At 40.4% G+C, this 15,949-nt stretch overlaps 1 protein-coding gene across 3 annotated transcripts in view; it reads right to left on the reverse strand.

Moving 5' to 3' along the window:
• emc2 (ER membrane protein complex subunit 2) overlaps window positions 1-15,949 on the reverse strand; it is a 164,845-nt gene that overhangs the window by 37,651 nt on the left and 111,245 nt on the right. For all 3 annotated transcript variants that reach the window (XM_069920986.1, XM_069920987.1, XM_069920984.1), the window contains 3 exons: window positions 9,135-9,216; window positions 6,903-7,013; window positions 435-539 (listed from right to left, as the gene is read on the reverse strand). In XM_069920986.1, coding sequence (XP_069777087.1) covers window positions 435-539; window positions 6,903-7,013; window positions 9,135-9,216 — 298 coding nt within the window. The remainder of the gene's footprint in view (window positions 1-434; window positions 540-6,902; window positions 7,014-9,134; window positions 9,217-15,949) is intronic.

Raw genomic sequence — 15,949 nt, forward strand, 5'->3', positions numbered from 1 at the left:
AGTTAACATATACACTGCAAGAACCCTGGGATGGTGTTAAGTTACTTCTGCTTTTCACTCGAGGACATTGAAGAAGATGTAAATGTTCCAGGAGGGAAGAATGAGTGACATATTCTCCTTTGCATTTTACTGTAGAACACCTCAACAGCCCTTAACAAGCTTCTCAGAAGTAATGAATAAGCCAAAAGTCAAACTGTACTCTAATCCAAACCATTATCCTTTTGCCAATGCATCATGTTCCACCCAACTGGTCTTCAAATTTAAATTTAGACATACAGCAAGGTAACTGGCCATTTTGGTCCATAACACCGTGCTCCCCAATTACATCCAACTGATCTATAAACCCTGGTGCATTTTGAATGTACTTCATGGCAACTAAGGCTGAAAGGAACTGGCTAAACCTTAAGTTAAAAGCTTGTTGCAATCTGACTCACCTGATAAGCCTTGTTGATCTGTCTAGCTGCCCAAGTAGCATATCTCATGTTGTCCTTTTTCATTTTAGCATTGGCTTTAGGGTTTGAAGCAATGTGACTTGCAGACTACAAGGGAAAAGAGAACAACCGTTTCAATTTTTTTTGTATAAGGTGAACACAATGCAAATGAAATCACACTGAGCTATTAAACATGGTCTGGCCATAACCATTTCTGTACACCAAGCTTCAGGGAAGATGTCAAAAGCTTTAATTAGGATGCAGGAGAGATTTATAAAATGAATCAGGGTGGGGGTGTTTGTAGATAAACTGAAGCAGCTGCAATTGTTCCCTGAAGAATAAATAAGATTGTGAGTGATTCTGATATTTAAGAAAGATTTAGGGAAATAATCTAGATTGGTGGAAGGAACTGGAGTGTATCTACTGAAAATAGAGCCTAATGGCAGGGGTAGCTAAACTTTTACATTCCATGTGTCAAAATAAACGGCAATAAGGAGGCCTCGCGAGAGCTGGCTGCCACGTTATATTTGGCTTTGGCCTTTTAATAAGTTGAGAGCGAACGGGAGGGCAACGAATGATGGACAGAGCGGAGAAGAGGTGTGTGTTCTTTGTATGTTGGCCAGGTTGGGGTGGGGGGGGGGGGTACCAGTTGGGGGAACCACCGGTGACACAGGGTGATGAAGGAGACCGCCAGGGGCAGAAACTGCTCAGTGGTGTCCCCCTTTAAGTGGTGCACATGTCATACCCTAGATATGCCCCTGATCAGGATCTTGAGGAAATGGAACAGATTGGCAGAATGGCATACCCAATGATCAGGGGTGCATAATTATTTGAAAGAATTTGAAGAGCTAAGGCGGAGAGCAGAGATACTCTGACATTGAGCCCATGAGGATTCAATCCCAGCTCCTAATATTCTGTTGTTCCCAATTATTATGAGACAAGAATGCATTTTAGTTCTATATATAATACACACACATACACACACACACACACACACACACACACATATAAATAAATATATATATTTATTCTATCTTTAAGTACTTACATGATTATTATGTACTGTATATTGTAATAGAGTGCTCTCCATAGTGTTTGGGACAAAGACACTCCTTTCCTTTATTTGTCCAAGCTCCACAGTTTTAAATTTGTAATTAAACAATTCATGTGTTTAAGGTGCACATTCCAGATTTTATTCAAGGTTATTTGTGTAATTTTTGTTTGACCGTGTAGAATTACAGCACTTTTTAGACACAGTTCCCCCATTTCAGGGCACCATAATGTTCAGAATATTTGGCTCCACAGGTGTTTGTGATTACTCAGGTATGCTTAATTGCTTCACTGGTGCAGGTATAAGAAAGCTAGGCTTGATTTTAAGCTTTTGATCACCTTTAGAGTCTGTAATTACAATTTCCCAACATAAATGTAAAGATTAAAATCTTGTGTTTGCTTCTGAGTAAATTTATGACTATCTCTTTAAGGATAAATTGTTTTTGTAGAGTTACCATAGTTCTTTCTTCTTTCTCTTTGGCTTGGCTTCGCGGACGAAGATTTATGGAGGGGGTAAAATGTCCACGTCAGCACATTAGGGTTACATTATATGCTGTAATATCCGAGTGAACAGGGAGCTTGCATTCAGTCTTCGAAAAACCATGTAAGCATCGTAATACTTTTCTTTGAATTCGTCTTATCTCATCATCTTATTTCATCTTATTTTAATCATCTTAATTTTGGTTTAATTGTTTAAGGAAGAATACTGTTATTATTCAGTATGCTTTATTTACTCAAGTTATAAAAATCGATGTGAAGTTTGCAAAATGGTTATATCAACTAATTAAAGGCCTCATAAAGCTGCAATTACTGGAAAGATTTACCTATTAATTTATTGGGTAGGATAAATACAATTAAGATGAATATTTTTCTGCGTATACAATATTTGTTTCAATCTATTCCGTATTTACTTGATAAAATTTTTTTTCGAGACTTGAATAAAATGGTTAGGGAGTTTTTATGGAGAGGTAAATTTTTGAGAGTATCTTTGAATGAATTAACTTGGAAATATGAGTTGGGGGGGATTACGTTTACTACATTTTCAAAATTATTATGAAGCAGCCCAACTTAAATTTATTAGTTCATTGATGGATTTGGTACAGCCTCCTAGTTGAGCCAAAATTGAGATGGTAAATATTTCTGAATTTGAAGTACATCAATTTTTGATTAGATGGAATATAAATTTTTTACAACAATATAATGTGCCTATACTAAAACATTTAATGAAGTTATGAATAAAGAAAAATAAAACGATAGGCTCGAGGGGTAAATATTGGCTTTGACTCCGTTGTATAATAATCAACTTATTTCTTTTTCAATACATAATCAAAGTTTATTGCATTGAAGATTTAAAGGTGTGAAAAATTTGGGAGATTGTTTTATAGAGGGTAAATTTTTATCTTTTTGGTAATTTTTATCAGTTTTGGTATTGATAAGAACTCTTTGTTTCTCTATTATCAAATTCGATCTTTGGTAAAACGTATGTTTGGTAGAGATATGACTTTACCTGAAATGACTAAATTTGAGACTTCCCATATGAAGGGTTATATTTCATCTATGTATCAAATATTACAGGATAGTATGGATAAAAAGGGTTGGGATAGATCTAAAAGTAAATGGGAAGCGGATATTGGTTTTACTTTTTCCGAGGATTTTTTTTCCTATATATAAAAAATAACGTTCATGTTTATGGTTAATTGTTGTATATGTCATATACTATTTATTTTTTGAACGAATAAATAAAGTTTTTAAAGTTTGCAATTACGAAGTTTGGTTTATTGGAGTGATAAGATTGTCATTCAGAATATCGAAGCTTATGTTTCTTAGAAGATGACATATTTTGAAATTGGGAAATAGGAAAGATATAGAAAATGTCATCTTCAATAAGGACTAGAGTTGTGCTGAGGAAAGTCAAAGAAGCCATCGTGCGGCTGAAAAACAAGAATAAAACAGAAAGAGACATTGCTCACATCTTAGGATTACCAAAATTAACTGTTTGGAACAACATTAAAAAGAAAGCCCAATCTAGTGAGCTCAGTAATCGCTAAGCCTCCACCGCTGATTTCAAAAGAATTCTCGTTATAATGAAGAAAAATTCCCAATCGCCCGTCCAACAGATTAGAAACATTTCATGAGGCGGGTGTGGACGTGTCAATGACTACTATCTGCAGAAGACTTCATTAACAGAAATACATGGCCTACGTTGCAAGATGCAAACCACTAGTTAGCCACAGAAACAGGATGACCATATTACAGTTTGCCAAGAAGTATTTAAAAGAGCTTGCAGAGTTCTGGAAAAAGGCCTTGTGGACAAATTAGACTAAAATTAACCTGTATCAGAGTGATGGCAAGAGCAAAGTGTGGAGGGGTAAAGGACTACCCAAGATCCAAAGGGGTGTCATGGCCTGGGCATGCACGGCTGCCACGGGTACAGGTGCAAATATCCTTATTGATGATGTAACTACTGATGGCAGTGGCAAAATTAATTCTGAGGTGTATAAAAACATCTGCTCAAGTTTGAGCAAATGCCTCGAAACTCATTTGACAGTACTTCATCCTACAACAAAATATACAAAGGATTTTTTCCAAACTTAAAAACTGGAATATTATTGAATGGCTAAAGTCACCCAATTTAAATCCAATTGAGCATGACTTCTATATGCTGAAGAGGAAACTAAAGGGGACAAGCCCCTGAAACAAACAGGAGCTGAAGATGGCTGCAGTAGAGGCCTGGTAGAGCATCACCAGAGAAGATACTCAGAATCTGGTGATATCTATGAATCACAGACTTCAAGTAGTCATTACAAGCAAGGGATATGCAACAACATACTAAATATGACTATTTTAATATACATAAGATTGCTAAGTCCCAAATATTATGGTGCCCTGAAATTATGGGACTATGTATAAGAAATGTTATAATCTCTACATGGTCAAACCAAAATACACACAAATACCCTTGAATAAAATCTGGAATGTGCACTTTAATCACATGTGAATTGTTTGATTACAATTTAAAAACTGGAGCACAAGGGCAAATAAAGGAAAAGATGTCTTTGTCCCAAGCATTATGGAGGTCACTATATATACTGTATGTGTGTGCACCATGGTCCAGAGAAACAATGTTTCATCTAGTAGTATATATACAGTCAGATGATAATAAATTTGAATGGAGTTTTCATTGGTCATACTGACCATTGGACTAACCCTGACTAGTACAAGCAGAAACTATTTTAACTCTTCTGACCTAAAATATCAATTGCCCTTTTCTTCTTTTGAATGCTGTGTGACCTGCTGAGTTTCTTCAGCATTGTTGTGTACTGCACCATTAAACCCCAACATTGCACACTTTCTTGTTTACCTCAAACTGTTTGAACATAATATGGAGAAGTGTCGGGTTACAAGATAAACGTAAATAAAAGTGAAGCAATGCCTATGAATAATGCGGATTTCTCAAAATTTAAGAAGGAATCTCCATTTAGATGGCAAATGCAGGCAATAAGATACCTAGGTGTACAAATAAACAAAAATCTCGGCCAACTATATAAACTCAATTATTATCCACTAATGAAAAAATTACAGGACGATTTAGAGCATTGGAAAGATTTGCTACTAACACTAATAGGAAGGATAAACTGTATTAAAATGAACATTTTTCCAAGGATATTATACTTATTCCAGGCATTGCCAATACAACTGACAGAAAAATTCTTCAAGGAGTTGAAGAAAATAATAAGGAAATTTTTATGGAGAGGGGGGAAACCGAGGATAGCACTAGATAAATTAACAGAATGGTATAAACAAGGAGGCTTACAACTGCCAAACTTTAAAAATTATTATAGAGCCGCACAATTAAGATACCTATCAGATTTTTATCAAACAAGGGAAAAACCAGACTGGACGAGATTAGAATTAGATAAAATAGGGGAAAAGATACCTGAACACATATTATATAAATGGGATGAAAAATTGGTACAACATAGAAGTTCTCCAGTATTACATCATCTCCTCAATATTTGGAAGAAGATTCATGTAGAAAGAAATAAAACAAATTATCAATTACCAAAACTAATATTGACACAAAACAAGTTACTCCCTTTTACAATAGATAACCTTTCCTTTAGAGAATGGGAAAAAAAAGGGATTAAAAGAATAGAAAATTGTTTTTCAGGAAATAGATTCTTATCCTTTGAACAAATGAAAGATAAGTACAATATAACTCAAGATACAGCGCTGGCATATTACCAATTGAGATCCTACTTGAAGGATAAATTAGGAAGCAGTTTGAGTTTGCCAGAGGCAAGTAACCTTGAATATGTGATTACAGATACAATGATAATCAAAAGATTTATAACAAATATGTATATTAAACTGCAAGAAAAGGAGAATGAGGGAACAAATGGTAAAACTAAACAAAAATGGGAACAAGATTTAAATATAAAGATAAAAAAGGAAACATGGGAGAAATTATGTTCTGGAACGATGAGAAATACAATAAATACGAGGCTACGTATGATACAATATAACTGGATACACAGACTATACATTACACCTCAAAAGTTAAATAAATGGGACCCAACAGTATCTGATAGATGTTTTCGATGTAAAAAAGAAATGGGAACAACAGTTCATGCAATCTGGACATGTGAGAAAGTAGAAAAATTTTGGGAAGATCTCAATCAGATATTAAATAAAATAACAGAAAACAATATACCAAAGAATCCAGAGATCTTTCTCCTAAGTAACATAAAAAACAAAGAATTTGGAATTGATTTGGAGGATGCACAAAAAAGATTTGTTAAGATAGCTCTAGCCATAGCAAAAAAATGTATTATGTCAACCTGGAAATTGGAAGATAATTTGAAAATACAACAATGGTATAAACTGTTTGAACATGATTTAACTGTTCTTTCATGAGATGTTGAGAAATATGGATGAACCCAGAGAAGGACAATGGAGAAATTCTGCCAAATGCTTCTTGCAGTTTATGTGGGAAGGCTGAAAAGCTGTTCCCTGAGAGCACAAGGACAACCAAAGGGAGATTTAATTGTCGTGCTTGATTAAGGAGATATGGATTAATTGCTTCCACTGGCAGCAGGATTGGTCACCAGATGGTACAGCTTCAGCTGCGTTTCTCATACACTGCAAGAGGTTATAATCTGGGATGTACTGCCTGAAGGAGCAGTGGAAGCAGTTTCAACAGCAACTTCCAAAAAATAAAATTGGCAAAGAGGGAAAATTACAGGGTTTTAAGAAACAGTAGGATTAATCAGATCCTCAGGCATGATGGACAAAACATCCTCCTTGCTGTGTATTAAGTCTGATTCTTGAAGACACCATCACAAATGAAAAACAGCCCAATTTTTTATTGAAAGATTATGACTTCAGCAGAGGCAATTTCCTTAATGTGCTTCAACTTACCATGTAAAGCCCAAATAATGCCCGCATGTTTCTGTTGTTTAGTTTAAGGGCTTGGGAAAAATACTTTCGAGAAATTTCCAGGTTTTCAAGTCCACCGTGAGTGTATTTCACCTGCAGAATATGGACATTTTTAGGAATAAAAGGGTGCAAATTAGGATTTCAATCAACACAGTACAAAGCCACAAACTGTGGAGTCAAATTGAAATGAGTTTCTGATCAGCTACTCAAATGTGAAGCAAACATTTGAACAAATTGAAAAAAACTGCTGAGTTTCTCCAGTATATACACTACATGACCTGCTGAGTTTCTCCAGTATATACACTACATGACCTGCTGAGTTTCTCCAGTATATACACTACATGACCTGCTGAGTTTTTCCAGTATATACACTACATGACCTGCTGAGTTTCTCCAGTATATACACTACATGACCTGCTGAGTTTCTCCAGTATATACACTACATGACCTGCTGAGTTTCTCCAGTATATACACTACATGACCTGCTGAGTTTCTCCAGTATATACACTACATGACCTGCTGAGTTTCTTCAGCATTTTTGTGCTTTGCATTTGAATAATGGATGATTCTTGTTGTCATTACACACAATGAACAAAACATGATAGCAGGCCCCTACTATATATAGAAGTTGTAATTATGCTCCTCTCAAGACCCTTCCCCCTTATATCTTCTGTCTTTTCAAATCTCTGATTCCCATTTGACTGGCTTGACCTGAACAGCACCTGGGCTATGAGCCTCAAAGTCAGTAAGTGGCTGTAAGATCTAGTCCCACCACTCGAAAGTAAAGACACAGTGTCCGAGGTTTTCCCATTGGATGTACTGGCTAAAAAATAGAGCGTCATAATGGTAACAATATATTTTATTTTTCTGTACCCAGATGCATCAACGTGCATTTTTATTCTGGTTCTCTTGCAACTGTACAGCCTTATAAAGGAATTATTCACTGCACAACTGTTCCACAACCAGATTGTTGATGGCCAAGATAATCCTGTTTAAAAACAGTACATAATCACTTGAAATCAAGTCCCAGAGGTTTATTTCAACTAAATCCTTTAATTTGTAAGTGACGTAATTGGAGTTGAGATACAGATCAACCATGATCTGATGAATAGTGGTGCAGGCTGAAGGGTTCTCAACAGTCCACTGCAATAACGAGAGACACATCCCAATGATATATTAGAGGTACATATTGTTTCTGGGTAATTTTAATGCTGTGAAATGCCAGGATTACTGCGAACTGCAAACAGGAGTGAATTGGTCCTTCAACCTTCTAAATTAACCTTGGTAATATTTCTTCACTGCAAACACTGTTTAAGTTTATTTATCACATTATGCCAAGCACTGTGAGATGGTATTTTTGACAGGTAGTCTAACAGGTTAGTTTTAACATTCATACACCCATATAAAGTAAAAGAGCACATCTACAGAGTATGGAGTCATGAAAAAAAAGATCAATTAGAACCAAGGGCAGTGTTTGTTGTTGTGTGCTTAATAATAAGTCGAGTTGGTGGGTGAGGTAAACTAAATAAAAGACTTTACTGAACTCAAACAAATATGATAAACAGGGTCGGGGGAGAGCAAGCCCACAGTGTGGCATATGCTCCCTGCTAGTTTTCAATTCAACCAACATGCCCTTGCGTGCTCGCACATGTGTGGTGCGCCTTTGCGAGTATGATGGCTGCAATGTGATTGCATTGGGTGCAGAGCAGCCAATGACAGTGGCTGTCTACATTCCCTTTCTTGAGCTCCCCCCCACCTCACCACCCTCACGTGGTACAGTGAACATTAGGGTTAAAAAAAAGTTACCCCACAGGTCCCTGTTAAATCTCTCTTCTCTTACCTTAATCCTAGGTACTTTAGTTACTAATTCCCCAACTCTGAGCAAGGCTCTCTGCATTTACTCAATCTATTTATCTCATGATTTTGTATACCTTGATGAGACACTCCTCATCCTCCTGCACTCCAAGAAGAGTTCAGTACCACCTACTGATTTTCATAAAAGAAAATCCCACAGACTGCTTTATGGTCCTTGCTGTACAAAAGCTGTCCATCATCTATCTTGTGTGACATCAGTAACTTCAAACCAAATATATTCTTGACCCTGTCATACTTTCAAAGGAATTGAAAAGTGCTAAAATGCATATCATTCATATTTAACATAATAAATATCACACAGAACATGATCTCAACAAAAGAAAACTATTCCCCACTTACCTCTGCATAAAGCTGACAGTATAGATGATTATGAGGGTTGGTCATCATCAGTTCTTCTAAGCAAAATGCTGCTTTTCCATAACTGCAAAGACAGAAAAGTTCTAGAATTTGTGTTTTAAATTTTCACAACACACTGCATTTGCTAAATGATTTTAACCTCCAGCTAAAATAAGCTACCATCAAGATCAGTACTGTAGAAACATAAGATTGGCAGCTGCAGACCACTTCATGTTGAGGCCAATTGGAAGAACTGGTCCCACCGAGAGCAAAGGAGGAAAATTCTTCCTGCTGTCCAGTATAATGAAAAGATAGTGCGCATATCCCTTTCATAACATCCACAGAAAGTTTAAAAAAAAGATACTTTTTTCAAATAGTATTCTGAGGTTCACTGAAAAGTTAGAAAGAATTTTGAGCTATAACCTCCAAGCAATATACCCCACAGTGCAGAAGTGAAGTAATTTAGGTCTAAAACTAACTTTCAATCTTTTGAGCAAAGGCCACTTTCCCATTCCTTCTTGGAAGCAGCCTCTAAAAATGTGAGCGCTGAAATGGTCATATTCCTGACATTCATTAACAGAAATAGAGCAAAGGTGGGGACCAGTTGGCTTTGATCACACTATGGGAAAGCACACGAGGTGAAAATGGTCTCTTCCTGTTCCTGCATTACGTTCTCTTGCCTCCAACTGTGCCCTATTACAATGACTCTTACTCAGATCCTGTACAGGAAAATTCTTAGACACTGTTGAACACCAGAACTCCTGGCAAGCCAAGGAGCTGTCAATCAGCAGGCCCCTAGTCTTTCGGACACTCATCTTGCTGCTTGCACAGAATCTAATACAACCTGTATCTTCCGCAGAATCAGAGCTAGCAATGTAAACTGATTAGTCTTATTCAGAGCTGCTCATTACCTAATTCACTGGCTAATGATTCAGTCCAACTCATTGTAACATTTGCTGCAAGACTGCTGAACTGTGACCAAAATAAATACGACCTTCACAACACACACACTGGGCTGTTAGAATGGGAAACAATTCACAAAATAATAAATCGCAAGAGAGGAAGGAAGATTGTTTAAATAATCCATTCGTGAATTAGCACAAACAAAAATTAATAATTTCAATATATGAAAGTTTGGACTCAGTCCTAATTACTTCAATGTACATTGCCTGACAAAACAATTTGAATTTTTGGGTTGTAATCTTGGATTTGTTTTTGCATTCAATATAATTACAGCTCTTTTGAACTTACTTTTGCTCCTGATGTGATGTCTTGTTATATTCTGTTTTGTGCTTAACCCCACTGACTGTTCACAACTAAAACACCCATGATCAGAATAGACTGTGATTACTATTGAATTTAATAAAACGATTCATGCTTCCATTGAATCCAATTGCTATAAACAAAATAAAATACAAATGAAAAGAGATAAAGTCTGTAGTATATGAACCAGGAGGGAGGGAGGAAGGAGTAAGTGGCCCCAGGTCTGAAGAGACCAAAGCAGCAAAGGCTGAAACTTGGCACAGAAGCCAGCAGAAGGGAATTGGTAAGTCAGAGTGCACAAAAAGCGGTTGGGGGGGGGGGGAGGAGTAGAGTTTTGTGGTAGGGGATGGGTCGGAGTAGAGGCTAGCAGGAGCGTTTGAGGGCCAGAGTACAAGAGACCAGGATTTAAGAGGAGAATGTGGGAGTAGGGCATTTGGATGGGGAGATGGAGGTTGCAACAATCAGAGGAGGTTTGGGAGTTAGTGCAGGGGTTGTCCAATGGGCAGAAGGAGGAGGAAGCATGGGCAGATTAGAGCACACAAGCAGAAGGAGTGGGGAGTATTGCAGGAGGGGTTGGGGAGAGTGGGAGCAGGAGGGGGCAGTGGGAGAGTGGGTGCAGGATAGGTCAGGGGAAAGTGAATATAGATCAGTGGGAGAGTGGATACAAGGATAGGTCAGTGGGAGAGTGGATACAGGGTTAGGTCAGGGGAGAGTGAATGCAGGATAGATCGGGGAGAGTGAATACAGGATAGATCAGGGAGAGTGAATACAGGATAGGTCAGGGGGAGTGTGGATACAGGATAGGTCAGAGGGAGAGTGGGTGTAGAAATAGCAGGGAAGAAGTGCAGGAATGTGTAGTGGGTGCAGGGGTGGGGATGGGAAAGAATGCAAGGAGAAAATAGGTGCTGGAGGGACCGGGGTGTGTTGGTGTTGGAGGGGGTGGGGAAGAATGCATGCAGGAGGGTGGGGGAGAGTGGGTACAGGAAGAGGTGGTGGGAGAGTGGGTGCAGGAATGAGCAGTGGGAGAGTGGGTGCAGGAAGGGGCGGGGGGAGAGTGGGTGTATGAAGGGGCGGTGGGAGAGTGGGTGGAGGAAGGGGCAGTGGGAGAGTGGGTGCAGGAAGGGGCAGTGGGAGAGTGGGTGCAGGAAGGGGGAGTGGGAGAGTGGGTGCAGGAAGGGGCAGTGGGAGAGTGGGTGCAGGAAGGGGCAGCGGGAGAGTGGGTGCAGGTGGGGGCGGTGGAAGAGTGGGTGCAGGAGGGGCCGGTGGGAGAGTGGGTACAGGAGGGGGCGGTGGGAGAGTGGGTGCAGGAGGGGGCGGTGGGAGAGTGGGTGCAGGAGGGGGCAGGGGATGTGTGGGTGCAGGGGAGGACAATGGATGCAGGTGCAGGTGGGGGGATGAGTGGAGGCAGGGAGAGTGGGTGCAGGAAGATGAAGAGTAGAATCTGCAATGCAGGGGATGTCAAGAGAGTGGCTGTAAATGTTTCAACCATGTAATTGTCACTCACACTCTAGGCCTCATTCTTACTGAGGATGGGGATGTCCTTGTAGTCTCTTCCAATTGTCTGCAACCACGGAAACAATTTTACCAGATTTGTGAAGAGGTGAGTAAGAGGAGTGATACGGCTAGGACTGTAGTCACTGACTACATGAACTTTAGCAAACCTTTTGACATCTGCCTGGAAGACTTGGGCACATGGTATTCATGTACACATGGAGCTGGCTAATCGGATACTCAATTGACTTGATGGCAGGAGGCTGAGGTAGGAAGGTTGTTTTTTGGGTTGAAGGCCTATGACTCCACTGCAACGATTGTTGCTGGGTCCTGTTGTTTCTCATCTATATTACTGACTTGGATGTCAACAATACATGCTTTCACCCACGATATTGTGCCAACCTATGTAAACCTACTCCAAAATAATCTATCTCTTTTCTCCTTCACCTCCACCACCACTCGCAGAAATGCATTCCAGACACCCAACTCTCTCTGAGTAAAAAAACCTACATCTGATATCTCCCCTAAACTTTCTTCCACTCACCATAAATAGCAGGCTATTTTACTCACCCTATCTATGACTCTATTAAGTCATCTCTAACTTCATCGCTCCAAAGAGAGAGGCCCCAGTGTGCTCACCATTTCTTCGTAAGACATGTTCTCCAAACTGGGCGTATCCTGGTAAATTTCCTTTGCACCCTCTCCAAAGTTTCTCTTCCAGAAATGATGCTACCAGACCCAAACACAATACTTGAAGTGTGAGCTAACCAGATGTTTAAAGCTACCACATTAACTCAAAATTCTTGAACTCAAACCCCCGACTCACAAAGGTCAGAACACCATATATTTTCTTAACCTCCTTATCAACTTGCTTGACAACCATCAGAGATCGATAAACTTGGAATTTAAAGTCTCTCTTTTCCTCCACATTGCTGAAAATCCTGCTGTTCACCATGTACTCTGCTTTCAACTTTGATCAGGTGTATCATTTCACACTTTTTGAAATGAACTCCATCAGCCACTTCTCTGCCAAACACTGCAATCTGCTGTAACTGACAAGAACCTTCTATACCACACATGTCAAACTCTGGCCCGCGGGCCAAATTTGGCCAGCGATATAATTATATTTGGCATGCAAGATCATTTCAAAAATGTATTAGAGGTGGCCCGCTGGCCGCCACGCCAGTATAGCGCATGCACAGCTAATACTATAAATCCCAGAATGCATTGGCATCAGCCCGCTAATCGCCCCCACCTCCTCTGTTTACGTTGCAGGGTCTCACCGTGGACTCTGGTTTTGGGGCCTGGCCGGTGTCAGGGGAACCCAAGGCCGCTTCCCAGCGCCCGGAACTGGAGGCCTCGGGCCTGACCTCGCCAGGACCGATGCCCACTCCCCCTCCTTGCCGCAGGCTGACCCGCGACTCACGGTGACGGGGCCGCTGATCCGCCGAGATGCCGCCCTGCAGCGAGAGCTGATGCCCCCGCACTGTCGTTGTCCAACCCGATCGCCCGCAAACCCCGCCCTCCCGCACACAGGCCCGAGTAAGTATTATGAACTTTAATCTCAGGATAAAACGATCTTCCAATACTTTCATGTCACAGTGATAAATATATTCCTGGTTAAAAATGGTCCTGCACCTGGATACAAGCTCATTAGGCATAAAACTTGAAAAGTGTGCAAAATCAAAGGATATCTGTACCAATGGAAAAAGGGCATGGCAAATAACCCTGCTAGAGTTCATGCCCACAATCAGTCACCCATTTGATTGTTTCAGGAATCATATTTTTCTCCCACATTCTCAATAGCCCTCAGATTTTACTATTCGACAGCACACTAGCAACATTTGACAAATCCTCTATAGAGAAATATTATTTATTGAATATTTTATTTCTCATTTGTTAACGTTTCTGGAAAGAGTTTATCCAAAACTATTATTAAACATTTATTTTAATAAGAAAAAGTTTAACATTACATATGTTGAAAGAAGAGAAAACATGCAGATGTTGTTGAAAATTTTCAATAAATATTTAGTTCGGCCCTCGACTTAGTCCAAGTTTTTAATTTTGGCCCTCCATGAATTTGAGTTTGACACCCCTGTTCTATACTATCCACAACACCTGCAACTTTTGTATCACTACAAATTTACTGAACCACCCAATTTTTTCAAGTTTGGTAAGTTTGTAAGTGCACCAAGATTGATGGTCTATTTAACAGAAAGAAAGGTTTTCGGAGTTGACAAAACGTCGAACAATTGGAAAGTATACCAAGGAATGAGAGATGGAATTTAATGTGGATTAGTGTGAGATGACACAGTTATCAAGTCAAACCAGGGCAGAATTTGCACAGTAAAAGCGAGAGCCCTGGAGAATGCAGTCCCTGAAAGTGATAACATAAGCTGTCTGGCATGAGTTGGGTTATCAAGTTACAACTATTAAGACACTGGTGAGACCACATTTGGAATAGTGTTAAATAAGAAAGTCCGCAGACACTGTGATTGCAGTTTAGTACAAAAAAGGGATGGAGAAACTCAGGAGGTCACACAGCATCCATGGGAGGCAAAGATCCTGGCCCAGGCTGCCTGCAGGCCCATGACATCTCCGTCAACACAAATACTTAACTTGGTCCCAACCATTACCGTTCCAAGATCTATGCTGACTCCTTCACTAGTTTCCACACCAACCTCAGCCTCCTCAAGGCTGACACCTTGGTTACCTCCAATGCTGGATCCTACAGGCTCACCACCACTCCTTACCCTTCCCTATCACCTCACACTTCTCCTTCATCATGCCATCTACTCCTTCAAGCTCCCACTTTTTTTCCCAACCTAACAGCTCTCTGACCCATCTTTCACCTCCCTCTCCAACCTTCTACCTACCCCTTTGACCTTCCATCTCTGCATTTCCCCCACTGACCCCTGAACCCTCCATCTTCTGATCCCCCAACCATCCACCTCCCCTTCCGACCTCACAATCCTCCATCTCCGCCCTGAACGCCCAACCCTCCTCTCTGAATCCCAACCCTCCACCCGACCTCTCTGACTCTCCTCCACCCTCCACCTCCCCAATCTTCCATCTGCCACTTCTGACTTCCCTCCCCAGATCAGCCCAACTCATCACCTTCTTCCTCTGATTCTTTCCACCTTCCTCCCCCTGACAATGTCCACCCCACTGACCCCAACTCTAAACCCTCTCCTGCGTTTACTTACCCCTTCGACACCCCTCGGAGATGGAATGCTCTGTCCTCAGAGAAGGCCTCACCTTCAATCCCTTAGTCCACACGTCACTGAGTTTCATGCTTGCCATTATGCCAATCTCTTCTACTGTCATCTCAGCCTAAGTGCCTACTTCTTCCACCAGGATTCTCCAGGACTTACTGAAGACCCCTTCTCACACCTTAAGCCTTCTGCCTGTTATGAATCTTTATATTTCCAATTGCTGGTGAGACACCAACCATCTCTACTTTGCCTCTCCCTTCACTTATTCTAATCTCATTCCCTTGAAACGTTCTGCCCTGCCTGCTCACCGTACCAATCTCCTCCTACTTACCCTGAACAAGACCTACCAAGAAACATCAAGTCACATGCATCATCACTGACCTCATCACTTCCTGTCATCTTCCTCTCACAACCTCTGACCTCATTTCTTCCCAATTCTGCTCTGCCTGGTTCTATCACTTATCCAAGATCCGTAGCTCAAGTGTCCTGGTAGACTTATTGTTTGTGCGTGCTCCTACCCCACAGAACTGGTATCATCTTATACCGACTCCATTTTGTATCCAGTCCGGTCCCTTCCCATCTATATTCGGGATACCACAAATGTCTTCCATCACTTTTAACAACTTCCAGTTCCTTTAGCGGTGGCCAGGAAATGTATAGCCATTACTTGGAAATCTGATTCCCAACTGAGTCTGATCCGCTAGAAGTCAGAAATGCATAGTTGTGTTCCCCTGGAGAAGATTACTTACAACCTCAGAAATTGTTACAACATGTTTTTAAGAATATGGAAGCTGTATTTAAGCTACATGGAGGTTAACCTTTGATGGTTCCCTCCCTCCGGTCTCCAAT

Source organism: Narcine bancroftii, chromosome 2 (genome assembly GCF_036971445.1).
Source record: "Narcine bancroftii isolate sNarBan1 chromosome 2, sNarBan1.hap1, whole genome shotgun sequence".
Lineage (NCBI taxonomy): Eukaryota > Metazoa > Chordata > Chondrichthyes > Torpediniformes > Narcinidae > Narcine > Narcine bancroftii.